At 36.6% G+C, this 23816-nt stretch overlaps 4 protein-coding genes and 4 long non-coding RNA genes across 19 annotated transcripts; 3 read left to right on the top strand and 5 right to left on the bottom strand.

Annotated features, from left to right (window-relative positions):
* Positions 1-223: 223 nt before the first annotated feature.
* On the top strand, positions 224-2469 carry LOC124202171 (F-box/LRR-repeat protein 4-like). The gene is made up of 4 exons (XM_046598475.1): positions 224-635; positions 703-887; positions 955-1121; positions 1194-2469. The coding sequence occupies exons 1-4, from the start codon at positions 443-445 to the stop codon at positions 2308-2310; spliced, it is 1662 nt and encodes a 553-aa protein (XP_046454431.1). The 5' UTR covers positions 224-442; the 3' UTR covers positions 2311-2469.
* Positions 2470-3503: 1034 nt separating this feature from the next.
* On the top strand, positions 3504-4052 carry LOC124202168. The gene is made up of 3 exons (XR_006877958.1): positions 3504-3562; positions 3801-3953; positions 4016-4052. It is a non-coding gene; the product is annotated as an uncharacterized LOC124202168 (long non-coding RNA).
* A 104-nt stretch (positions 4053-4156) lies between these two features.
* Positions 4157-5066, top strand: LOC124202167. Its single transcript, XR_006877957.1, has 4 exons — positions 4157-4202; positions 4368-4448; positions 4655-4805; positions 4877-5066. It is a non-coding gene; the product is annotated as an uncharacterized LOC124202167 (long non-coding RNA).
* Positions 5067-5492: 426 nt separating this feature from the next.
* LOC124202166 lies at positions 5493-6817 on the bottom strand. Its single transcript, XR_006877956.1, has 3 exons — positions 6560-6817; positions 6335-6481; positions 5493-5942 (listed from the first exon to the last, which is right to left on the bottom strand). It is a non-coding gene; the product is annotated as an uncharacterized LOC124202166 (long non-coding RNA).
* Positions 6818-9235: 2418 nt separating this feature from the next.
* Positions 9236-10628, bottom strand: LOC124202165. Of its 2 annotated transcripts, none has more exons than XR_006877954.1 (4): positions 10414-10628; positions 10195-10342; positions 9923-10137; positions 9236-9518 (listed from the first exon to the last, which is right to left on the bottom strand). It is a non-coding gene; the product is annotated as an uncharacterized LOC124202165 (long non-coding RNA). The 2 variants fall into 2 exon arrangements; XR_006877955.1 differs by having other exon boundaries at positions 9923-10126; positions 10414-10625.
* Positions 10629-11584: 956 nt separating this feature from the next.
* LOC124202164 lies at positions 11585-13853 on the bottom strand. 2 transcript variants are annotated; one of them, XM_046598468.1, is made up of 7 exons: positions 13053-13853; positions 12828-12985; positions 12415-12749; positions 12277-12342; positions 12093-12215; positions 11933-12034; positions 11585-11848 (listed from the first exon to the last, which is right to left on the bottom strand). In XM_046598468.1, exons 1-7 carry the CDS (start codon positions 13098-13100, stop codon positions 11721-11723), a joined length of 960 nt encoding a protein of 319 aa, XP_046454424.1. In that variant the 5' UTR covers positions 13101-13853; the 3' UTR covers positions 11585-11720. The 2 variants fall into 2 exon arrangements, with proteins under 2 accessions (XP_046454424.1, XP_046454423.1); XM_046598467.1 differs by having other exon boundaries at positions 12415-12985.
* A 1238-nt stretch (positions 13854-15091) lies between these two features.
* Positions 15092-20389, bottom strand: LOC124202163 (BTB/POZ domain-containing protein At3g56230-like). Of its 7 annotated transcripts, XR_006877953.1 has the most exons (8): positions 20230-20377; positions 20074-20148; positions 19881-20015; positions 19555-19665; positions 19059-19433; positions 18733-19000; positions 18408-18666; positions 18011-18233 (listed from the first exon to the last, which is right to left on the bottom strand). XR_006877953.1 is itself a non-coding variant. In XM_046598460.1 (7 exons), the coding sequence occupies exons 2-7, from the start codon at positions 20145-20147 to the stop codon at positions 18463-18465; spliced, it is 1167 nt and encodes a 388-aa protein (XP_046454416.1). In that variant the 5' UTR covers position 20148; positions 20230-20389; the 3' UTR covers positions 18011-18462. The 7 variants fall into 7 exon arrangements, 6 of the variants coding, with proteins under 6 accessions (XP_046454420.1, XP_046454418.1, XP_046454421.1 ...); XM_046598460.1 differs by having other exon boundaries at positions 18011-18666; positions 20230-20389; XM_046598464.1 differs by lacking the exons at positions 18011-18233; positions 18408-18666; positions 18733-19000; ... (3 more) ...; positions 20074-20148; positions 20230-20377 and adding exons at positions 15092-16394; positions 16512-16621; positions 16764-16979; positions 17060-17360.
* Positions 20390-20512: 123 nt separating this feature from the next.
* On the bottom strand, positions 20513-22631 carry LOC124202162 (ribonuclease H-like). 4 transcript variants are annotated; one of them, XM_046598457.1, is made up of 7 exons: positions 22452-22631; positions 22161-22334; positions 21887-22099; positions 21487-21822; positions 21325-21419; positions 21094-21266; positions 20513-21029 (listed from the first exon to the last, which is right to left on the bottom strand). In XM_046598457.1, the coding sequence occupies exons 2-7, from the start codon at positions 22247-22249 to the stop codon at positions 20850-20852; spliced, it is 1086 nt and encodes a 361-aa protein (XP_046454413.1). In that variant the 5' UTR covers positions 22250-22334; positions 22452-22631; the 3' UTR covers positions 20513-20849. The 4 variants fall into 4 exon arrangements, with proteins under 4 accessions (XP_046454413.1, XP_046454414.1, XP_046454415.1 ...); XM_046598458.1 differs by having other exon boundaries at positions 22161-22325; positions 22452-22618; XM_046598459.1 differs by having other exon boundaries at positions 22161-22271; positions 22452-22618.
* Between the last annotated feature and the right edge of the window lie 1185 nt (positions 22632-23816).

The raw sequence follows: 23816 nt of genomic DNA, 5'->3' as shown, positions 1-23816 counted from the left end.
TTTAATCGGTTTCTTAAATGTGCAATAAGTTCTGAAACGCTTTTTATAAACCGTGTTGATTTATTTGCTGATTATCGGCAATCACGCCTTTCATTGTTGCTCTATTTTCGGATTAATCTTACGTTAAGACGTGAACCAAAAATTGTGGGCATTATAAAAATTATTTTTTGCATTGTTTTAATTTGACTTCAATCACTTTATCTATGCTTTATCTTTAATTTGATCCAGACAAAAGATAAGCGACAACTTGAGCTCAAATTCAGTAAGTTTGGCAATCTACAGTTGTCTGTTTTATTAGAGGTTGGGAGGTTGAGTTTAACACAGCAGGATACATAGTACTGAAACAAAACAGCGTGGTGTATGGAACGGGATGGTCGAAGCTCAAAAGGGTTGTTCTAAAAAGAGAATATTTTAAAGTTTCTGAGTATTAACCCAATTCAACATGCCTCGCGCCAGGGAAATGAAATCCCTTAAAGGATTATGTCTAGACGAAGTAGAGAGGGCTGTCGATGACTGGATCAATCGGTTGTTAGTTGAAAAAGTAAGTGATAGTGGGTCTACTGTCATTGATTTACTGGAAAAAGGAGAAGATGATGAGCTTTACAAACGTGTATCGAATTTTTTTGATTTATTGCGTAAGTTTCAAAATGTTACATTTGGTAAACCAAACATTTGATGTGTTGTTTTGATCCCCCTTTTCAGCATCAACACTATTGTTGGATATCACAAAGCTTATTCCTTTCAAATTCCGCCAGAAAGAGAGGTCTAAAGGAAATCAGTTGCTGTGGTGTTACCTGGAAATGCTAATATCTGAAGGAATCGCCATGGTCAACCAAACAGCTGAAAACGTTGATGGGTTTCTTCAAGTTGCTTCGAAAAGATGTCCAGTTAGAAATCAATTTGCACAAGTTACCCTTTTTGTTGTACATCATGACTAAATTTACATTTTTTTAGTTGTTGAAAAATTTGGAAGTCATTCGTTCTCCAGGATGTGATATCTTTCCTTACAACCTGGAACCATACCTCCAGAGATTTCAACAACTCAGAGTATTGAACATTGGAGATGGTGAAATTGGGGACAGTTGTTTGGAAATTCTTGGTGCTTTTTGCAAAGATTTGAGGTTTAGCACTTCTCAACTTGCTTTTCTCACTTAAAATTTGTAATAATTTAAATTCTCTTGTTTTTATTTTAGAGAACTGGATGTTTCATTCTGCTCTAAAGTTACAGATGTTGGATTAGCATCATTGTTTGTCAGTGTTGATCATTTGGGAAACAAAAATGAATCACTGGGTCTATGCAAATCAATTGTTAAACTATGGACCAATGGAACCCAAGTAACCAATAGCGGCATTCAAGTAGCCATTAAAAATTTGCCTGAATTGGAATACTGTGATATGGCCTCAATTCAAATCTTGGCGGAGATGCATCAGCGGGACTTCCGGAGCAAAGAGCAGCTGGAAATTCCCAAGTATTCCTTCGTTGATTTGAAACTCAAGAAAAAGTACTCTTCTCCTTACACTTGGGGTTCACTCAAGATGGTGTTGTCTCTTTGTCCGTCCCTGTTAAAAGTGCACATTACTGCGATAGCTGGATTGAAGAACGCAGACCTTTTATCCCTTATTTCTGTTGAAAGACTATGTGAGCTCATCATCAAAGGATGTGAAGATTCAAGTGAAATTACTTTCGATGATGGCGTTACTCCCCTTCTGGAAGCTAAAGGACGAAATTTGAAGGTACTGAAACTTCAGGATCTTGGCATCCCTATCAATATCAACACCATCTGCGAGCTATGCCCAAATCTTGACGTCCTAGCACTCACGGGTAATCGCAAGTACACTACCTCCACGTGGAATTCCTCTCGACCCAAACGAATCAAATTGGACCTTCCGAAACTAAAGAATCTCGTCAAATTATGCCTTGGATCCTGCTGTGCTAGTTGCCGTGGTCCCAATCCCAACTCTTGTATTCCCTCCGAAAATCTGGCGTTTCTCTTATTATCACCTTTACTTGTTGAAATCGACATACGAAATTGCGATACGCTCACAGATGATGTGTTACTAACAGCTGCACAATCGAATCCTTTCTTGCATCTGGAGGAACTGGTACTAGGTGGTTGCCATTCCATCACCAACAGAAGTGTCAATGTGTTTATGCAAGAAAATGGAATCAAGAAGATCTTGCTAATTGGCTGCAGTAAACTGACGTTGGATAATATTGTCACATGGAAAAACACAGCTATTCAAAACGACTGGAATTTCATGTTTGGCTGTATTGTGTTTCAAGAGATTCCTATACCTGAAAACGATTAAGTCGATCATTTAAGTTACATAATTTGTCCCCCGTTTTTTTGTACGTTTGATAAATATTTCAATTTCAATTCTTTGATAATGTAAGACATTTACTTATCTAAATGTTTTCTCATCCGTGAAATGTTTTGGAAATTGAATACTCAAATCACAAAACCAAAATTTGTTTAAAAAAGTTTGCAGAGGGGCTTTTTAACATTTCTTCTTTAAAATTCCCTAGAATAATTCAGTTGTGTAAGTCACTTCAGTTTGATGTAATTAAGAAAAGTTTTTGGCCGTGTGAAATACTTAGAGAGTCGTATCTCGCTGGCAAAATATGCGACGTTCTAATTGAGCCTAATAACAACCAACTTGTGATTGCGCCTTACCCTTCGCTTGTTTAATAAAGCCCCGTTAAATCCTCCGCGCTTTGGTTTCTTTTTACCATTAAGTTCGAATAATAAGAATTTATGCTGTGATATTATGTTTTGCAAGATGTTGAGCGAAGATGAAGTGGAAGTGAATGCAGTCCGTTCCCTTTTCTTTACTACAAATCAGTCGCTCTGCTTAAAGCCAAGTTAGTATAATCAAGTCCTCCTGAGTCCTGAATCCTGATGAATTTGGTCGTTATTATTATTATTCCTGATTTTTTTATATGGTCATGGCTGGTGCTGAGTGGTTAGTTCATACTTTGACACTGAAAATGCCATCTGGCGGTCAGAGTTATCTTCATTTATTTGGCGCATGCTAGCCCTTTAGCCCCTAATCTTCTTGGTTCTTTCTTCTTTCTTTGACAGTTGAAGTGTGGGTGCTTTGTAAGAATGGGACGCCAATTTTCCTCTGATTAGGGTTTTGATTTTACCTGAATTGTGTGCTGATGGATTATGGATCATATCTTCGAAAATTACCAATGTTAAATTCTAGTAACTTCGTCTGTAACTTGTCGGTGATGTGTTCTATTCCGTGTATATGTTGGATAACCTTATTGTTTTTCTTCAACTTAGAGTCTGGGGAAACGTGAAAGTCGTGCAGCCTACCCTCAACTATTTTGTTCAAACTCATTCTATTCTACTGAATGTGCCATCAAAATGATACAGGTAACAACCAACACTAGCTGTATTACATGCTGAAACCTAAATTCTTCTCATGTTTTATTAGGATTCATCTTAGATGTCCGCTGTTTCTATTGGACTTGCTAGATCACCAACTCCAGCATGGAACAATCTCTCATTCCATCTTCTAGAGAATCTTGGATAACTGATTGGTGGTTTCATGTGTAAGTTCACTTATCATGTTACTTTCTTCGTTCAAAAAGGACAAGGACTTCACAGTCAACAACATTCCTTGTTTGCTAACCTGTTGTCTGCCACCCTTGAATCTCCCTGTTTGTCAACAACCATAAAAGAGGTTCATATTATGATCAAGCTATCATAAATGGAACTTGTGTTTACTTTCAATTTAGAGAAGTTGTCATCCTAATAACAATGTTAACATTTGTTTGGTTTCTTATTTAGATATGGCCTGTAAGACCAAATGTCTGGTTGTCACTCCAAAATAAGGCAATGAGGCCAATGACTACACGTTCAACGCGGATCATTTGTATTGTCATCGAAATTGACTCATTCTAATTTCTGGATTGCTCAGGAAACGTGATTGGCGTTACCTGTGTAACTTCATCTTGTCATGCCACTGAATTTAAATTTCGTTTACATTTTGTTTCTTGATTTAGCCATTTGGGTAATGACCGAGAAGATGAACATCATATAGGCGGCCAGCATCATTCGACTACCCAACCGGCTTCTACTACCCTGCTCTCAACACAGCACGGAGTTTTTACCCTTTAAATTTTTGGCTGTTCGCGATGTGTGATGACGTTTCCTTGGACGAGATGATGATTTTAGAGAGAAAAATATTGCGTGAGTATTTAATATCTGATCTTTATATTGTCTTTTATGTCATTGTTATTTGTGAATTGAATGTCGACGAGGTAGAGCAGGGATGTGTTTGTTTTCAAGTTTACTTTCTGTTCAAGTTTTGCGAGCATTTCAAGGACGTCTACCTAATGTCTATCTAATATTTAGGGGCGATTTCATGCTGCCCTTTACCATGGACCAATCTCTCATTCCATCTTCTAGAGAACCTTGGATAACTGAAGAGAACCTGTAAGTTCACTTGTCATGTTAATGATCTTTCTTCGTTGCAGTCTAATATGTTTTAAAAGTTTTGATCTGCACTTACGTTTATCTAATGTTTAGAGGCAATTTCGATATACCGATAACTGTTTAATTATTCTTTCAGATCATAAACATCAAGCACATTGATGACATAAATTTTAAACAAGGTGACATTTATTTGTTTTTATTTACAGGTTCCAAATTACAGGTTTCTAAATGATAATAGACTTTATCAGAAGAAATGTCCTTTCAAGAAAGAAAACTAGGTCCCTTGTTTGCTAACCTAATGGCTGCTACCCTTGATTCTCCCCTTTTACTTCCTTAAACGGGCCCTCTTGATATGAGGTAATGTTTTCTGTCGCTGAAATGTTATTAAAAATTTTTGTCATCCAAATAAATGTTCGTTTTGCTTACAGGGTAATCCTTCGCTACTTATCGTGGACTTCAACCATTGCTGGAAACCAACCTTGAGAGCATGCTGTTATTCAAGACTGATAAATTGTATTGTTAGTTAAATTACAAGTGCATATCTGGGCTCCCTTCTTTTCTGTGGCCCCGTTTCCCTAACTAACCACTAACCAACGCCCGCCGGTGGTCACTCACCCGCTGTGAAACCAGGAGGAGGGGAGGGCTCTGGTCGAACGGGGACTTGGAAGGCGCATGATCCGATGAAAACTTTTGGAGGGTCATGAGTCTAACCCGGAAGCCTATTATGACTAATCGCTCCCCAGTAAAACTTGCCTCGCACTCTTCTCTCTTCTTCTCGGTCCAGATACATATCTCTGGGGGCCGTAGACAAAACCTATAACAGCATGTGCGAGTTTATAAGAAGCAGCCCACTACCCAATGAAAGAAAAAGCCGTGGATTTGTTTTGCGGACATCTGCGTCAGTCACGCAGATTTCCGTACAAATAGTCTATCGTTTTTTGTCTCATTGCCGCAGCGGTGGTGGCGGGTTTGCAATAAACTCGTACAGTAGAAAAACGTTTTGAACCGGACGCTCTGTTTATTGAATTATTGATTTAAGTTGAATTGAAATATAACTTTTTTATTCATTTTGCATTACATTGTTTTTGGCTTTAACATTGGTTTACGTGGTTTAGGGTATAATTTTGAGGATTAAAAGGTGTATGTTTGTGGGGCTTGAAGAATTGGTAGGGAAAAGTTTGTAGGGTTATAAATTAACTTTTTTATCCAAACTTGAATTACCCCCTCCCTCCAACATCCTCCACTTTCCTTTCCCAATCCCGAAAACATGTTTATTACTTGTTGGACACAAACAATTAAGCATCCGGATATTTCTTTTTTGTTCCTTCTTAACATATTAACTGTGAACTACATTAAATAATTATGTAACTTTGGTAACACGACAGCAGCACTAAGGAACGGCTAATTGAATTTGATGCAGAAAGATCTATCACCAGCATAGGCTGAAACAACGTACCACAGCGGACAGCAAATACGCGAACATACAAGATAAACCTGTAACCGAAATGAAATTAATTAAATCTTCACTATCAATGGAAATGCTGTCTGAAAACACAAATTAATGACTCTAGCTTTAGTGGTTTTAGTTAAACAAAAAAATTCTGAAAACAATATCTGATCATAGCTATTGTTGAAACTTAACAAGATGTGTGATTTAAACTACAACAAAGAAGAAAGAGAAGCTAAGAATTTAACTGGATGTTAATTCTGCTTTAAAAAAATCAATTACTTACAAGCAGTGAATTCTCATGTGACGATAACAAAAATGACACAAGTAGAACTATAGCCTAACTATGAAACCTCAGATGAACCTCAGAGTCAGTTCAAAGCAAGCTTTTTGAATCAGCAATACCTTAATCTATCAATCTTAAATCTGTCAATCTTACCTTGTCCTAAATTAGAACAAAGTGGTGACTGGTGGTAAGTGGTAACCATAAAATTATGAGTAGCAGCATTTTCTTGCTGTTGTCGCAAAATAGATAGCATCAAAGAATTAGATCTGGCGAAGGCATCAATATCTTGAAGATTTACAACTTGAAAGGGAAAAATTAATGTGAGCATTATTGTCTTGAAAAACAGTAATTCAAAATATTTTTGGTAAAATAACTAACCTGCAACAGAAATGATTTTGCTTCAGAAGACATAGGTTGTGAGCTTGCATTTTTGGATTAGACCATTCACCATTTCATTTCTATTGTCACGAGCAGTTGTACCCAGTTGGCCAGGTACATGAAAGTCAAGAAGTAGTATAAGTTAGTCAAGAATGCAGTAAGAATTTTTAGCTAAAAAATGTTTTATCTATAACTTAAAAACAATTAACTAGTTATCCGATCTCCGTTGTTAAACTTTTTAAGTAACTTATGAAGTTACGACGTGTAACGTCATGTCTGTCTGTGATTGACTGTGCAATCAACTTAAGATTCAAAAACTCATTACTAGATGTCGCCAGAGTCGCCGATGTTGATCTTTCATGGTGAAACGAGGCGAAATGAGCGAAACAAATTGTTGCTTATTTATACTTATTCCTGTGATTTCAAATACCAAATTGAACTTCGTATCTTATGTAGGTTTAAATGGTTTATCTTTATTCTTATTTTGTTCTTATTTTTTTATTGTACCAACTTATTTCTTCAATTTCTAGATGCATACTGTTAGTCATTCCAACAAGTTGACTTAGGGCTCAGTCAATTTCCATCCATTAGATCTTCATGCTGTCAAAAGCCTAAAACTCAGATTTGAAGCACACATATAGTGGAATATAAATGTGCTGAGATAAGGTATTTCCCCATTACTGCTACGGTGCTACCAGACCATTACAATTCAGATTCATATAACATAGATATTCTTGCTTATGAACCATAGGATCTTTTCGAAATCTCGCAATTTTGGTGGTGTACCCTTCAACAGCATGTTTGTTGTTATGGCTGTTTTTACTTCAGTTTAGAAGGTAACCCAGCTAAGAGATAGGTAGAGTTTTATTTTGTAATAGGCAAATTTGTGTAAATTGGTAATAACATAGAGAATTTCCTTGTCCCATTTCCACTTAGAGTTTCAGTTACATGAAGAGTGTGAAGTGAACCACCTATCACCACGCTACTGCAATACTTCATGAACTTTCTTTAGCATCATAAAAATTATCTCATAATGCAGAGTAATGCTGTTGGTTGCTGTGAATTCCTTTTTACGGTTTTGTCATCATGAACTTTTCAGAGTGCTTCTTAGAAAAAGTAAAGATTGATAAGTTTTATTCATTTTTATATTTTAATTAATGTAAAATATTTTTTTGTTTTACAGAGCACGCAGTTTCTTTGTGGAATCGTGTGGTCCTGGCACGGATATTCTTGAGCCAACGCTGGCTTTTGTCCATGACCAACGTTCTGCTCCATCCTTATTTTCCCGACGTAAGCTCATCCAGCTTCTGCTTCATCGCTTTGTACACAAAAATACAACTTGTCTTTCCTCACTGACGAGTTGGAACACTTCAGTGGTCGCTTCCTTGCCGCTGTTACACACCCACAATCACTCACCACGGGATCATGCCCAGGTACCCGAAAATTAACTTATTTTCGTAGATTATCTATTCTAATAGTATACTTACTTGTGTCTGTAATAATTCCGAAATCAGGCCCTACTTGCGCGCAAACATATTGTTACTTAGACGTTTTTTTCTAACGCTAGATGGCTTTTCGATAATTGTCAGCTGTCAAAACAGTCAGTTTCAGTTACTTTCAAATCTCTTTAAACATTTATGGGCAGCTGTTGTGTGGAAATTTTTTTGTGAAAACTGACGATAACTATTCCACCAACAAAGCTCACTTGTTAGATTTTTAATAATGTGTTATTTTTTTCTACTTCCGGTTTCCTGATTTCAGTCAGTAGTTTAGTAAATATTCATTTGACGCACAAAAGAACCACAAATTCGTGATCCTCGTCAAATTTGTGATAAAGTTCATGTTTTGTTTTGTACGTTTTCGTACTTCCGGTTTTGAAAATTTTCTTGAACTATAGTTCAGGAAAATTCTCGATTTTGGCAAAATTTTGGATTTCGTTCAAATCACACCTAATCGACCCCAAATTTCATGGAGATCACGAATATGTGGTTTAATTTTATGACAGCTCAGTGGTTGAGGCGCTGTGGTTACTTCCGGTTTACTTCCGGAAATTTTTTCATCAAAGTAGCAAGTGAGCTTTGTTCTGTGTACAGCTCTCTTAATATTGAAAGCTAATTATAAGCAAAATTTCAAGCGCCTATAAAGTTTTGAGCATAAAAACCAGATCAATGTACCTACATGTAATTTAATAATAATTGTTTTGTTTTTATTCAGGTAATGCAGAGGAGACGTCGAGAAGATGGACACCAAAACATCTCCGTTATCTCCAAAATGTCAGCGAGGATCATCATTTGTTGTTGACTTGTTGGTAATATTTGTGTTTGTGTTAGTTAACTCGTTGACTGTCACGCCTTTGTTCCCCCCTACCTCCTTAGCACGGGCCTCCTAGAGGCCTCCTAATGGCGTGCATTCCATCTTCCCCTGTCACCCCGGACTTGTCAGCAATGGCAAGTCCCACCTTGGTCATGGATCCTTCAGACATGGCGCGTAGAGAGTAGAGAACAACCTACGGGTTGTATGGCGTGGCAGCCAACGGGTTAACTTAAGTGTATGTATGTATTTCTGCATGTATGTGATTGTAAAATGTGGTGGAATTGTGGGTGGAGGTGGGACAATAAAGCAATTCCTTTTAAAGTTTTTTGTTTGCTGTGTCTTATAACTTAAAATAAAATCATGTTTAGCACTTGACTGGTATATTTCTTACAACTTTGAAGTTTTACATAAGTTATAGTAAGAAGTGGCTGATCATCTCCAAACTCTTTAAATAAACTTCCATGAGAAACCAAACACAATCTGCAACTCCTGTGGCACAGCAATTTCAGGAGAACACCAGCACAGCTACTTCAGTTTTTTTTCTTCAATTCTGTATCAGCTGCATAATCACATCTCTCAACTGGAAACAGGCGGCAAAACCACTGCACATTGAACTGCACAGGCATAGTTTAAATATCACCAAGTCCTATGGGGAAAAAGGAGTATTATTTTCCATTATCAAACATAAGATGCAAAAGAAATTGTGTAAAACAAATAAAAGACATTTTTACAAGATTCCATTAGAAATGAAATTTTAAATGGAGATTTAATCCCAGGAAAAGAGAATTCTGTACATCTAATTCTGAAGTGTAAGAAAAAGCAAAAATTTTGCAATACAGAGTGGAAATTTGTGTTCAAGTTCGATCAGAAGAAAGTTGTTAACTCAAAGGAAGCTGATTGCTATCTGATATCTTTCCCAGAAACTATTACTTGGAAGCAAGAAATAGCACCACTTATTGTCTACATCAGATCAGAGTTTAATTGTCAGTTGAATTTTTAAAAAAGACGCAAGACTTCCCAAGTTACAACCAATAAATTTAATGAACTTACCATTTCAAAAAGTTTTCCTGCAATGACACTTCAGGATAACACCAGCTCGATAAACTGCATGCAGCAGCTGCAGCTCAACTTGACTCGATCACGTCTTTCACCAGCTGGCTGCAACAAAACCACTGTGGCCATGATGCCAGCCATGGAGCTCAGAATTTGTTGAGTTCTCACATTCTGCAACAGTTAAGCAATGGAATCTCCAACCTGAACACCAACTTATAAAATCTATTGCATCATCGCAGAAAAATTGATAAACAAAATTGCTCTACTACCTCTGTAGTGTTTCTGCGTGAGATTAGACGTGCATCCGAACAAGTACAGCTAACAACGGACGACATTTCGGCAAAACCGCAAAATGGAAAGCAGTTTCAGTCCACGTGATCGATTATTTGGCCAAGTGGAAATTATATGCAAGATTGCCTGTACATTCACACAGCAACGTCTATGATTAATTGAATTTGAGAAATCCAAACTAGAATTTAGTAATTTACCATTAAATTTCAATGCTGAAAATGTAGATCGACACTGCAATTCCGTAACGAATTTGGAATACCTTTTCTTTTGACGTATCGGAACAAAATGGCGAAAATTTCTTCCTCTCAAAGACACTCGCGTCATCTGCTGGCGGCTGGGGGACAACTTGATTTTAGCCACCTACTGACGGAGCCAAAAGATTCCTCCGCGATTACCACGTTTGATGTACGGAAAGGAACAAGGATGGATGGATGGATGGCTTGTCGGAAATTTGAGATATTTAAAATTCAATTGAGTTCTACTGTCGGACATGAAAATAGTTTTAAAATCGTTGTCTATCTATTGTCGGACATTTAAAATATTTTCGAACATTAAAACATTCAATGTAGTTCTATGGTTGATCTTTGCATATGAATCTAGGTCTAGGACTAGGGCAAATCTGTAATATTATGAATATCCTTATTTGAGCTTGAGTTAAGAAAGATATTTTTCAACAAAGCAAGAATAGCAGACTGCATATCACATCTGAAGTGTTACTACAATGATAGAATTTTTAAATATCCAATCAGATAATGAATAGAATTGGCACTGATGATATTTTCTTCACGCAACAATGAGATGGCTTAAGTGTTAGTTGAATTATAAAAACGACTGAAGCCCTTCGATCTTGTCGGATGGTGGAGGTTGGACAACTTCGTCTGGGACTACCGGACTGGGATAGATATAGCGAGTAGCATCTGGCACAAGATTCCTAAACTGAACACTTTTCGAATTCAAAATGGTAATTTAATTTTAGAGATCCTTGGATTCCTCGCCAACAAAATATCAGTATGCCTAAATCGCCCATATCTTTCTTTTTATAAGTTCATCATTAGCCAAGAAAAACAAGTGGGAGACATTTACCGAATTTTTCAAATCCTAACAATCTGTTTTCCATCAGAAAAGGAGATGGAAATTAAATAAATAATAATAAATTCGAAAATTCCATTAAAAACAAATTACAATAAATCTATACTTTATTTTGTTTTTAATTATTTGCATCCTCGATGCATAAGGAGTTAAGGACCAGTTTTACTGGTAGCCAATCAGAATGCAAACACTGTTTGAAGCCTCCTAAATAGTAAATACAGATACTGCGTTTACACGCACCGAGTTCTTTTACAAAAAGTAGTAAAAGTAGTCAACTGATAAAAGGAAAAATTAAGTTTTTTTAATTCAAGATAAAAAATTTTCATTCAGTATAGGCAGCATATTTGAAGAAGCCATATTTACTCGATCAAAGGAAATAATGATAAAGGTTAATGAAAATTTAAGTCCTATGTTTCTACTGTTCTAAACTTGCAATTTTTACCCAAAATGAGTCTGGGATTTCCAAGTAACAGATAGCAGAACTTTTACCGCAGCCAGTGCCAGAACGGAATGGAGAAGTCTTGGCTGATCGACCATCCCTAACTACATGTGAAAGAAATAAAGAAGAATACACCAGTTTTTAAATAAAGACAAATGTAAAAATTTAAGCATAGAACCAAAACTCGCCTTTAGGTGGTGGGGATTCTTCCATAACAAAACTGGATTCTTTTGGCTGGAGCCTCTTCCGGGGCACATCACGTAATCCATTAGAACTAGGACCATTGTTCACTGCAGAAAAGGAGAAAAACTTACTTGTGATCGGTAAGAAATCTAACAAGTATCTCACCTTTCTCTTTTCTAAGCGTAACCGAAGATGATTCACTGTCAGAATCTACAATAATTCGACATTTTCTTTTTCCGCCCTTTAATATTAGTGGTGAATCGTCATCCAAGGAATTACTGTGGTTACCTAATTTAACAAAAGAAAATTCAATAACAAATCAGCAGCAGTAAATTTACCAATAACTTACGTTTAGTAATATTTAAGGTTTCCTTGCAACATTCGAAGCATTTGACCTTACGAGTCCGATTATCAACTACATTTTCAACGATTTGATATAAATTAATTATGCAAAAAATTTAAAAATGTTTAGATTAAATAAACCTACGAGGCAAAGGTGGACCCCAATATTTCACGGATGTCAGCAATAACGATTTCATGGCCTTAACTTTGACCAGGTCAAATTTATCGTAAAAGATTTGACTGTTTTGGTTATCTTTACTTCCAGGTTTTGCCAAACCTATACGACGAGCATGGTTGAGTGATATTCTTAACAAATTCTTCAGCCGTGGTTTAGTGAAAACCAGAGCAAAAGGCCATGTTTGATACATGTTATTGATGATCCAGATATCGTTCACCGTCTTGGCCTTTAAGATCTGCGTCAGTTGGGCTTCCCATTTGAAAACCATTAGCTCCATATTGAATCTGCTGGGCGGGGGATGACTATGACGGCCACCGGAACCGATAAATATGCAACACTTTTCTGTCATGACAAAATCTTTTCCTTTATTACTGCAATACTTTGTGTGGTTTTCCGACATGAACTGCCTGCTGGCACAAAGGTGAGAAACGAAGTTTGATCTTGGATCCACAACTTTCCAGTAAAAATAACCGGTTGGTTTATGAAAGAAAACAGTTCCTCCCTTTTTACCAGGACTTTCTAAACAGTCTTCGTACTTCTAAAGAAGAGAATAAACTTCAAATCAATTTACTTCATTCTTGAACTTCTTTAAATGTATTACCTACCAACTCATCAGGAACATCAGGGTCGTATTCTGTCAACATGTTGTCCATCGCCAACCGTCGATTTCAAACAACACACAAAAGCGATCAACACGGAACGTCCTACTAATCCAAAAATTGCACTACAACTGGTGTGACGCTGAGAAAATTCCTTGTAAACTTCAAAAAAATGATCAAGGTTTTAACCTTGAAAGTTTAAATAAGATAAGGGGATCATCAATAGTGTTTGAAGCATATGGCCTTGGAGGAGCTGATCCGATTCCCAAAAGGAAATCGGAAAATAAGGTGTGGGCAACTACATAATCAGCAATGAATATCGATGGTGTCTTATCAGTCGCTTTCAATATTAGCGAAACCCAAACATAATTTATATAACTTGTATGGACTCCACTAATATTGGATACGATTGAAATACGGGGAGGTCTGTCGAATCATCAACCTGTCCGAGAAATCCAGTTGGCAATCATGATTCCATTAAATTATACACATCCCAGATTACACATCCTGTAAAAAAAATACATTTTAAGAAAATTAAGGCTGCTGCATGCTACACAGTTAAAAATCCAATTAGAGAGCATAAAAGATACGCGATACTTCTCTACCATGATAAAATATTCTCCTTTATAACTGCAATAGGCCTACTTCGTGTGGTTTTCCGACATGAGATATTGAGATGCTAGCAGGCACAACAGTGGGAAGCGAACTTTCTTCTTGGATCCACAACTTTCCACTAAAAATAACCAGTTGGTTAGTGGAGGATACCAGTTCTTCCCTTTATACCAGGACATACTAAACAATCTTCATACTTTTAAATTAAAAAGAATTAGCAACTCATCTGGAACATTAGGATCGTATGTTATCCATCGCTTAACGGACGATTTCAAACAAAATACAAAAGCTATCTTTACCTTTTTCGGATGATCAAGACGTTGGATGATCTGCGCGGAAAATGGGCACAATTTGTTGCCTCTGAATAATCAGTTCTTATCATAGGTTCTTATCAGTTGATTCCCCATCGTCCTTTGGCAGTTTGGCTGAAGAGTTCTAGGAGTAACTTGAAAAGTGAAACAAATAAAAAAATTTATTAGGCTAGTGAACTATAACACACAAATGTAAAATCTAATGTTTAAACTTTTAAAGGGTTGCATGCTATTATTTATCATTTTTGCCAGAATATTAGACTTGGTCTCGAAAACAACAGTATGAATGGGTCAGCGTTCTGGTCAGTGTTAACTAAAATTCCTCATACAAAAAATTTGCTTTATAGCAGCAAAAGCCAGCAACACATAAATTGCACAAATAAGAAATAACACAAGATAATATTCAATTTCACATGGATTTCATTATTAAGATAATATGATTTAAAGAGACGAAATTGGACTTTCCATATGTGATATTTCAAAGAGAATTATCACATTAAATCTATTTGATTTGCTAAGACACTATTAGATAATAACAAATCAGCCGGCGGTACTCTTAAGTTATCGGTAAATGTAAAGGAAAATATAACTTTAGAATTGAAGAAATTTTAAAGCCAGAATCTTTATTCGTGAAGGAAAACCACGTGCGTGGACAGCACAGCAGAACACGAGGAACAAAGCAGACAACGGATTAGAACTTGACAAGATAAACAAGTACATAATTCCAACACTAGGTGGTTATGAAGAAGTACTGGCGGACATTTTAAAATTCGAACAAAAAATGTACAAGATATTTTAGATTTTACAATAACTTAACCAGGCAGGCTATGATCAAACAATAATTTCCAGAAACCGACTATTGTAAAGGCAACCTATCAATAATATTCATAAATGTTTATAGTTAACGTTAAGTCGTTAAGATACAATGAAATGAATGTAGTTGTAGTCATCTCGTTTACCGATCGCGTTCTGTCTTCTGTGGTATTTTCCTTTGAGTTCCGACACTCTTCTTCTGTCAGGCCATAAATTTTTTGGGTTTCATGGTGACGTATCTTCTGTTTATAAGCAATAGTTTAATGCAGATTTAGGGAGTTCCAAAATGGAATCGTAAAGTCACCAAAATACTATCACCAAACAAATCGACTTTCTTTCTATTCACCTAGTTATATCCAACAACTTTCGGACTGAATACCATGGATGTGAATCATGTGATTATCATCAAACAATATTATGGGCGAAACAAATTATTCAGAATCTAGGAAAGCCAAATTTAAGAGTTCATATTTATCATTGGAATGACACTTCTAATGGTAGTGGAAAAATAATACGAAAATAAAAAACAAAAATAACAGTTCATGTAAGATCGCTGATGCGTTGGGTGATGTCGAGACATAGTTCCGGATAGTTCTTCATCAACTCCATCCATTCGGGCTGACGGGAGAGCTTACTGCAATTTATCAACACAAATTTCATAGCTTTTTTTAAGAGCTTTGGAATGGAATGGAAGTGAGCCCAAACCAAAATTGAGATCGCGTTGCTGATTTTCAGTTGAGTTTTCAACACATTAACACATTTATTCTTGAGAGCTTCCACGCCGTATTTATCAGACGCCACGAAGAGCAACTGAGTGATGGATTCCTCTGTCACTTTGGGAGCCATTCCTGTATACAAATAGATGAGCAGTTGCCGGAACACATCAAATTCAATGTCGTCGATGTCCACTATTCGGGATTTTGATTCTAAAAGCCCTGACTGGAACATGGCTGAAAAAACGGGACTTCCGGCCGAAAGGATTACGATGTGGGCACCAACAGATTGTCCGTCTTTAAACTGGAAATGGACGTCACAAAGAGTTTGGGTGACAAACATTCCCTCTAGTCCGTTAATGATTATTTTCTCGTCCATTTCCTTGGTCCCAAAATCCATAAACAATGTAATACCAAACGGTTGTCTTTGACCGAAAAAATAAACTTTCCAGTGATTATCATCCTTGTCGTACTCCAATTCTAAGTCAGTGGTGGTATTAGCCTCTTCAAATTCAAACCACACACGAACTGGAGGTACGTTTTTTCTTTCAGTCTCTGTGGGGAGAAATGAAGTATCGTTAAACTTTTGGCGTTCTGCCTTTTGCTGATATTTCGCAGCAGATTCATTAGTTTCAGCAACGCTGGAATCACAAATGCACGATATCTCTTCGAGTCGAATACCGAAGTTGTAAGGGTAGAGTGCATCAAAATCTTGTGATTCAAATATATAGAAGATGTTGTAAATTCGGCCAGACTGGGATCCATGCAAATGAAGCTTATTTTTGAAGAAACCGCATTTCTTTATTCGCATATTCTTTTCTAAATCCCAGTGCACACGAAACAATCCAATTCGTAATTCTTCTACCTGAACATTGGAACTGGCGTTACACATTTTTCTTCTAGATTATAATAAATAGAAAAATAAATGGTTATTACAATTTGAAACCAAATAGAAAACTGCCACACATGTTATTACTTATTACTATATTATATGGTTAATATTTATTTGATTTTACCAGTTTAACAATACTGTTGACAGGTTAAATTCTGGACGAGTTGGATGATGTTTCTTATAGATGGTGTGAAAGTGGGATTGCAGTCTGTCAGTGATTTGGCTTTACAGACCCTAGTAAATAATGATAAAAATTTTAAGATGACATTGATAAAGTAAAAAATATATAGTTACTATATTAATGATTTTAATGGATACTACACAAAGTACTGAAAGAGAAAGACAATTACAACCATGAATAAATCAGTAAATTTACCATTAGATGATGAGTGACTGCATCATCAACTTTTGAACTACAATTTAGAATTACCAGGTGTGAGCAAAGTTATTGATTAATCTTCCTAGTGAGCTATTGAAGTTTGTATAGTCTATGGTATGATGTGATAAGTTACACTTGAAATGGATTTGGGCAGGTCTTTGATTTAAAAGAAATTTCACGGTGACAAACACATAAATAAGTAGAGAATTTGATCTGAAATACAGAGAAACATGCCAGTGATGCTCCAACTGTTTGATGCTAAATTCATAGTTTTTTTTCATTTTATAGCTTACTGGGTTAACTAAAGTAAATCACACCTTAAATTGTAGACAAGATGTCTTCAAAAATCCAGGGAAGTAACTAAAAATGTGGTGCATTACTTTCAGCACACAACACAGCCAATGTTGTGTTGAGTTTGTTGCCTATCTGTCTGTTATCTGTTATACTTGAAACATTAACTTGAGTACTTGACCGAAAAAAAAAAACTTATTTTCTTTTAAAATAATGGAGAAGGCAATAGTGGAACAGTAAGTAAAAGGGAAAACAACCCGATGGCACTGTCAGTCTGTCACCGCTGTGGCGCATCAAGTGTATCAACATTGACCACCAGAGGCGTGCTATGTATCACTTCCGGGCTTTTGGCAAGTGGCAACGCAGAGATTCAAATATTTAAACGTAAATAATAAAAATGTCTCTCAATGTACTGATGTAGTCACGAATTGCAAAATCTAAAATCCAAAAAGGCACAATAGTTTTGCTAAATAAAATGTCATAGTCTGAATTGTTTACGGCCCTGACGTGTTCTTAATTCTTATCCCATTTGGCACTCGAAAAAGTTTACGTCGAAAGCTGACATGAAGACATGATTTGTCAATCGTGTTTGAAAATTGCACACAGGAAAATTACATTGCGCTTCTGTCAATGTTCCCAATTGCTGTCAAAGGACAATCGTAATATAGCATTCAGCTATTATCTGATCCTTCGGCAGAATGAAAAAAAAAGTTCCGTGAAACTTAGTGTAACTCTACGTGAAGTTTCTGCCCATTTTGTTACAATTTTACAATATCTACCTTTAATAGAGATTTTTGAGGTAGGCGTAGTAAACGTCAATAATATTCTGTTGGTGTTTTACTAATAAGACGGCCAGAAACAAGAAGGCGGAACTTTTAGGACTATATCCCTATAGAAACACTAAATAAATAATAACAGAAAGAAATCTTCAAAAAGAAATCCCAAAAATAAAATTTAATCACAACTGAAAATGTATTTTCCTTTTTTACCTGATAAGGTAATGAAAATTACAGCAATTCCTCTGTTGGGTATTCACGTATTTTTTCAAAAATAATAACAAAAACAATTTCTTGGTTAATATAAACTGTTACCAGACGCTTAATGATTACGAATTAACCAGGATTGGTTAGGCTGGATTTAAATTAGCAAATAATTGTTAACATTGGAGCACACAATGTTAATTACAGCAATTCCTCTGTTGGGTATTCACGTATTTTTTCAAAAATAATAACAAAAACAATTTCTTGGTTAATATAAACTGTTACCAGACGCTTAATGATTACGAATTAACCAGGATTGGTTAGGCTGGATTTAAATTAGCAAATAATTGTTAACATTGGAGCACACAATGTTTCTAAAACGAAGAAACAATTTCGGGCATCCAACGATAACCGAAACACAGAACTTAATACACAATAGGAACAAACCGTCGCTTTTTCGTAACCTCTTCGTTTGAAGTTGATCCTTTAGGTTGCTCATCCTGAACAACGTCCATCTCCATCTCTTCTGCAGTTTTTCTCACTTGTGGTAATTGCAGATCATGAGCCTCCAGTGCAAGATGAGCTGCTTCCAAATTGCCTTCGGCACCCTCGTAGTAGGGGACATAATTCTGGTAACACGAAAAACGTTTAAGAACACAAAGGAAAATACATTTCTAATACGCCGGAATCCTTACCCATTTAATATCAAGAAGTCGTGAAAAGTAGTCTAATTCCAGAATCAGCACTTTGTTCTTGACATGATGTCCTCTCAATGTCATCCAGTCATTCTGCTCCCACTTCAAGATGAAGTAAATCATGAAACGGATTATATTTTCATAATCCGTATTGATCTGCAATTTTTTAATCCCGTGGGCTCCAGCTACTCTAATGGCTTCAATTACTGCAGCAAAACGAGCTGCTTCTTGAGTTCGCCGACCGCGATGAAGACGTTCGCTTACATTCCTGAAGTTTTAATTTCAGAAATTAAAATTATAACAAAATTTTACAAGATATATCTTACGCTTGGTGGTTTGGTCCAAACCAAACTCCGATGGATGCTTTTCCAGTGAAAGGAACTCGACACTCTCCTTGGGTATATGCTTGTACATATCCTTCATCATCAACGTAAAAAGTTTGGCCATCAAATATTTCCGTCTTCAATTCCAACACAGGCACGACGGGAAGCATAGGTAGAGGGAATTCAAACCTCCATGAAGGATCGCCCAAACCATTCTCGTCTAATTCATCGATGCTTAAACCAGTCAGAGCTTCCATGTCAAACCAATCCGCTCCATCATCATCGTCCTCATCTTCACCGCCATTTTCGTTGCCCACAGGTACGTAGCCGTAATCAACGCCGTCATCATTGGTTTCATATTGTGATGTGTCAAAATCCCTAATCAAATGAATTAACAGTGATCAAAAATTATACAAAAAAAGGACCAAATATGATAAATAGGCTAAGTTCATGGAATCAAAACCAAGAAGTCTACAACAAACTTTTTACTGACACTTACGGAAGGGAGTTGGCAAGACTTCCTGCCATGGAGTTTCTGCTCCTGGGAAAGCAAGCATCATTGGTTGTTACCAAATCAGCTACAAAGTACTGAGATTGTACATCAGAGTCCCTTTAAAAATATAGAGACGAAATGTTATTATCAATATTCAGTGAAGCTCTACACCAAATTAATCTGTGGATCTTCAAAATGAAATATATTGAGTAACAGAACACGGCAGAACCTCAAAAGATTTACTAATTCATGCTTACTGCCTCTGAATTTTCAAACCTAGATTTCAAATTTGCTGAACAAAACAATAACAACACATAACTAAAAATACTTACGGAAGAGATGGAGCATATGCACTTCCTGCTGTAGAATTCCTACTCCTGTTGCAGAATGCTTGCAGATCAGCAAATGAGGCATCAGGATGAGGATAGTTGGGAGCATTTGAATCACTATAATAGTCCACTGGAAAACTGAAGTAGATTCACGCATTACAACTATCTTTTTAACAAAAACGTTTACAAAGTTTACCCATAATTAGAAGATGGAGAATATGGATAGTGAGCCATCGAAGGAGAACATGGCGTATATGCTCTGTGCGACATCCTATAAACGTTTCCACGTGTTCACAAAGAAATTTTCAGATTATCGATTAGGTATTAGGCTCTGACTCACAATACCAATTACCTTGATTGTTATAAAAAATAACTTAGTTCTACGAATACTTTTCTCAGAAAATAATGAATTTAAGTTTAATCTTTCACGAACAGTGAGCACACAATGATAAACATTAAACTACCGACTGTTCTATCGAGGCTTCGAGAACAATACTGATTCGTCTGATTGTGAATTCTATCGAGACCCCTAGCGGCAAAATAGTGGTGGCGGCCATTTAAAAATCGATAGTTTAATCCGATTATCCAGCTTTGTTTATAGTTTGATCTCGTGAATCGATTTCACAAACCAGACGCAGGATTTCAAATTTGTAATAAGGCCCATACATATCTGAAGTAAAAAGGATGTCATACATTCATACATATCTTTTAACGGAGAGGCAAAAGAAAACTGCATGTGAACTAGAACACACAGTCTACTAAAGTATAAATTTAATACATAAACAAAAGAGTGTTTGACTGCTTGTTAATAAAACTAAAGACAACAATCGCGAAGTGAAATTTGCAAGCAGTCCAGAGACTGGTAAAATAAAATCAGAAAGAAAACAAGTCGTCTACTCTTGAGATTATAACCAAGCTGGGTGAAGCTCGAAGTGAAGATTTACCCAAGCGTTGAGCGAAACAAAAATTTGTTTAATACGGGCAATATCTCCGCAGCTTTCGGTTATTAATTCGACTGGGCGGATCTTCTGATGTTCGCTTCATTGATAAATTTTGTCTTTTTCCTTTTCCTGCACAAGCGGCAGATGCAATCCGTGCCAGACGGTCCGCTTCGACGTTCCCGTGCACTCCTCCACACGATGGCACATAATTCTAGCAAATAAAAATTTATTAAAAATGCGATGCACCAGAAAGTCAATACGAGCTATTTGTATACCCATTTAATTGTAACCAATTGTGTGTAATGGTACAGTTGGCGAATTAGATTTTGGTTTCGAACAGGAAGTCCTTTAATATTCCGCCATCCATTAGCTTCCCATTTACTGATAAAATATGTCACAAATCTAACAGAATTTTTACTGTCTGTGTTAATTTGAACCTTGTCAACACCTGAAAAGCACAAAAAATCTAGCATCACTATTCACTTAAATGCGTAAAAATACGATACCACAGGAGCAGACAATTTTTATTGCTTCAATGATGGCTTCTAACTCTGCCCCATCACTGTTGTAACCACCGAGTCGAGTGGGCTGGCTGACATTTCTGCAAGATAATATAATAAAAGTTCACAAGATTTTCTTGCAACTAATTTAAACAAAACTAAACCCACAATTTATGATTTGGTCCAAACCAGACTCCAATTGCAGAAACAGAATCGATCAGCTTAAAACGACCGTTAATGTACGATCCGTCTGTGTAGACCTGGATAAAATCTTTATCATCGCAATAGAATTCGTAATCATCCATCAAGGCGACCGTCAATTGTTCGAATGGCACTACAGGTTCTTCGGGCACAGGAAACATTTCAAACCTTGGTTCCGTGATCTGGGAGTCCCCTTCAAGAATTTGAATTTCATCACCAAAATCAAACCAATCAGCTTCTTCTTCATCATAATAACAATGGCCATAAGAATGGGGTTTTGGGAAAGTTGTTATTTTCCGGGGCCTATAAATCATGAATATTAGAAGTGTCTATGTTATTGGTGAAGATGCAGTTAAAAGACACTCACTGAGACTGATGAACTGGTGGACGTGAAAGTGATGCTGTTGCTTGTCTAGTTCTGTTACAGAAGGTTTGTAACTCAGCAAATGACGATTCAGGATGGGGAAAATTAAATCCTCCAGCACGAGGTTTTGTAGAGTGAGCTCTTTCATCAAATGTGGGATGAACACTGCTTTGATTGTGGAATGGGGCAGTAGGATGGTAAGGTAGAGACGGAAGACTGCCAAATAAGCAAAGACTGTGTTTACATAAAGTTTAATGGCTAGATAAATGATTATTACCGTCCATGTTGTATGGGTGGATAAGGGTTGTAATGTTGAGGACCAGGACCATGTTGAAAATAGCGTCCAGATGGATTGACACCCAACATTTTCAGCTCAAGCAAACAGAACCTTTAAACAATAGGCACTAATGTGCTTCTTATGCTCCCTATCCTTTCTTGTAAACTGAGACGGCTTAATTAAGATATGTAATGTAAATAGAATAGTGGAGATGTGTTACAACATATCACATTACTTCAGGTGGAGATCGAAATCGACAAGCATCAAGATGCTTTAAACTGATAAACTTACCGAGTTAACTATTTAAATTTTTGACTGCACGATAGCCCTATAGCTTATGGAAATTGAATTACATTTGTTTTTTAGAATATTTTTTTTAGTTTTCTTTGCAGAAGATATCAAAAATGTACAGAGTATCGACTATCGAGTAAGGCAGTTTAACCAGTTTAACTCATCAAAAATCAAAATCATAACCTGTTTAGATGGGCGTGTTTAAAGATTGACGCCACCGCCACCTATTGGTAAAACCTAAAACATCATGATCAATTTTAAGTGGTTTTTAACTTTTTATTAATCTAGCATTCGTGCAGCTAAAAATTAATCATGATAATAAATATAAAATATTACAGTTATTTAATTACTCACATTATAAAGGTTTGGCAAAGAAAAAAGCGGCAAAATCAAATAATTAATCATTTATAGATAATCCTCAATGTGGACCACAGGACAGGGATAAAATAGCGTGACAACTTTAACTCACAGTGGACCACAGGACAGGATAAAATAGCGTGATTTAACTTCCCCGGATCCCCCACGCCATAGCCATAAGGTCATGGGTTTTCAGATAGGACTAGAAAATAATATGATTAATTTAGCCTTTTGCCCTTCATAAAGTGGATTGACAGAGGCCAGACGCCCAGACCCCTCTAATACTTGTAAAAACCTTTTGGGGAGGGGGCACGTTTAGGGACCCTTATTGGGTCATCAGAAACTAAATTAGACTAAATTAAATTGAATTGGATTACATTCATTAGACTGTACAGAATCCCGTAGAAAAATTTAGAATTTACATGTTGAAACCGATAAACGATATTACCCAACTACCCAACTCGATGCTGCCCAATGGTAGTGGAACCACGCTATTCGAAAACTTAAACTTAGAAGCATCAATAACGAGATTGTAAATTATCAGAAATTTTTGTTTTATTCAATTCCATATCAGGACATAGGTATCATTAAGTTTTGATTCCCCAGGATGAGATTCAATCAGCACTAGCGAACGAATCGGAACAGTAACTGTCGGAATAAAAATCAGGTGTTGCATCCGCGTAGTGGTACATTTGTGTGGCCTGACAATCTCCTGTGCCCGACACACAATAAACGTCAGCACGTCCAGTGTTTTCCATGGAAAAGTCTTGAGGCGGAGTAAGAACACGTGAATCAGGGACGTTGTTACAGTCGCTCACGTTTGGTTGTTGAATTCCTGCGGTCTCGACAAATCCGGATTGATCAGCATTTTTCAAGCCATTTTGGTTTGGTTCAGGGCTCGAAAGTGCAGGCAGCTGTTGGCTCGATGGGGACGACTGTAGTTCATTCAAATAATGATGATGATGGTGCCAATACGAGAAATGCTGATCATTTTGTAGACTTTGTTGC

The sequence above is a fragment of the Daphnia pulex genome, chromosome 9, assembly GCF_021134715.1.
Source record: "Daphnia pulex isolate KAP4 chromosome 9, ASM2113471v1".
NCBI lineage: Eukaryota > Metazoa > Arthropoda > Branchiopoda > Diplostraca > Daphniidae > Daphnia > Daphnia pulex.
Note: the sequence above shows the minus strand (reverse complement) of the source record. Positions and strands in the feature narration are given on the sequence as shown.

Bases quoted from the DNA above. Each gene is read 5' to 3' on its own strand.
- LOC124202162 (XM_046598456.1), bottom strand. From the start codon at position 22,424: ATGCTTGTCGATTTCGATCTCCACCTGAA. The intron at 22,272-22,395 runs GTAATGTGATAT...TATTGTTTAAAG, and splicing joins GATTTCGATCTCCACCTGAA to GTTCTGTTTGCTTGAGCTGA. The intron at 21,267-21,324 runs GTATCGTATTTT...TGTGCTTTTCAG, and splicing joins AAAAATTGTCTGCTCCTGTG to GTGTTGACAAGGTTCAAATT.
- LOC124202171 (XM_046598475.1), top strand. From the start codon at position 443: ATGCCTCGCGCCAGGGAAATGAAATCCCTTAAAGGATTATGTCTAGAC. The intron at 888-954 runs GTTAGAAATCAA...ACATTTTTTTAG, and splicing joins TTGCTTCGAAAAGATGTCCA to TTGTTGAAAAATTTGGAAGT. The intron at 1,122-1,193 runs GTTTAGCACTTC...TTTTTATTTTAG, and splicing joins GCTTTTTGCAAAGATTTGAG to AGAACTGGATGTTTCATTCT.
- LOC124202163 (XM_046598460.1), bottom strand. From the start codon at position 20,147: ATGTCGCACAGAGCATATACGCCATGTTCTCCTTCGATGGCTCACTAT. The intron at 19,666-19,880 runs GTAAGTATTTTT...ATATTTTTAAAG, and splicing joins GCATATGCTCCATCTCTTCC to GGACTCTGATGTACAATCTC. The intron at 19,001-19,058 runs GTAAGATATATC...TTAAAACTTCAG, and splicing joins TTTGGACCAAACCACCAAGC to GAATGTAAGCGAACGTCTTC.
- LOC124202164 (XM_046598467.1), bottom strand. From the start codon at position 13,100: ATGGACAACATGTTGACAGAATACGACCCTGATGTTCCTGATGAGTTG. The intron at 12,986-13,052 runs GTAGGTAATACA...TCTCTTCTTTAG, and splicing joins CTGATGTTCCTGATGAGTTG to AAGTACGAAGACTGTTTAGA. The intron at 11,849-11,932 runs GCGAGTTTTGGT...TTTCACATGTAG, and splicing joins AGAATCCCCACCACCTAAAG to TTAGGGATGGTCGATCAGCC.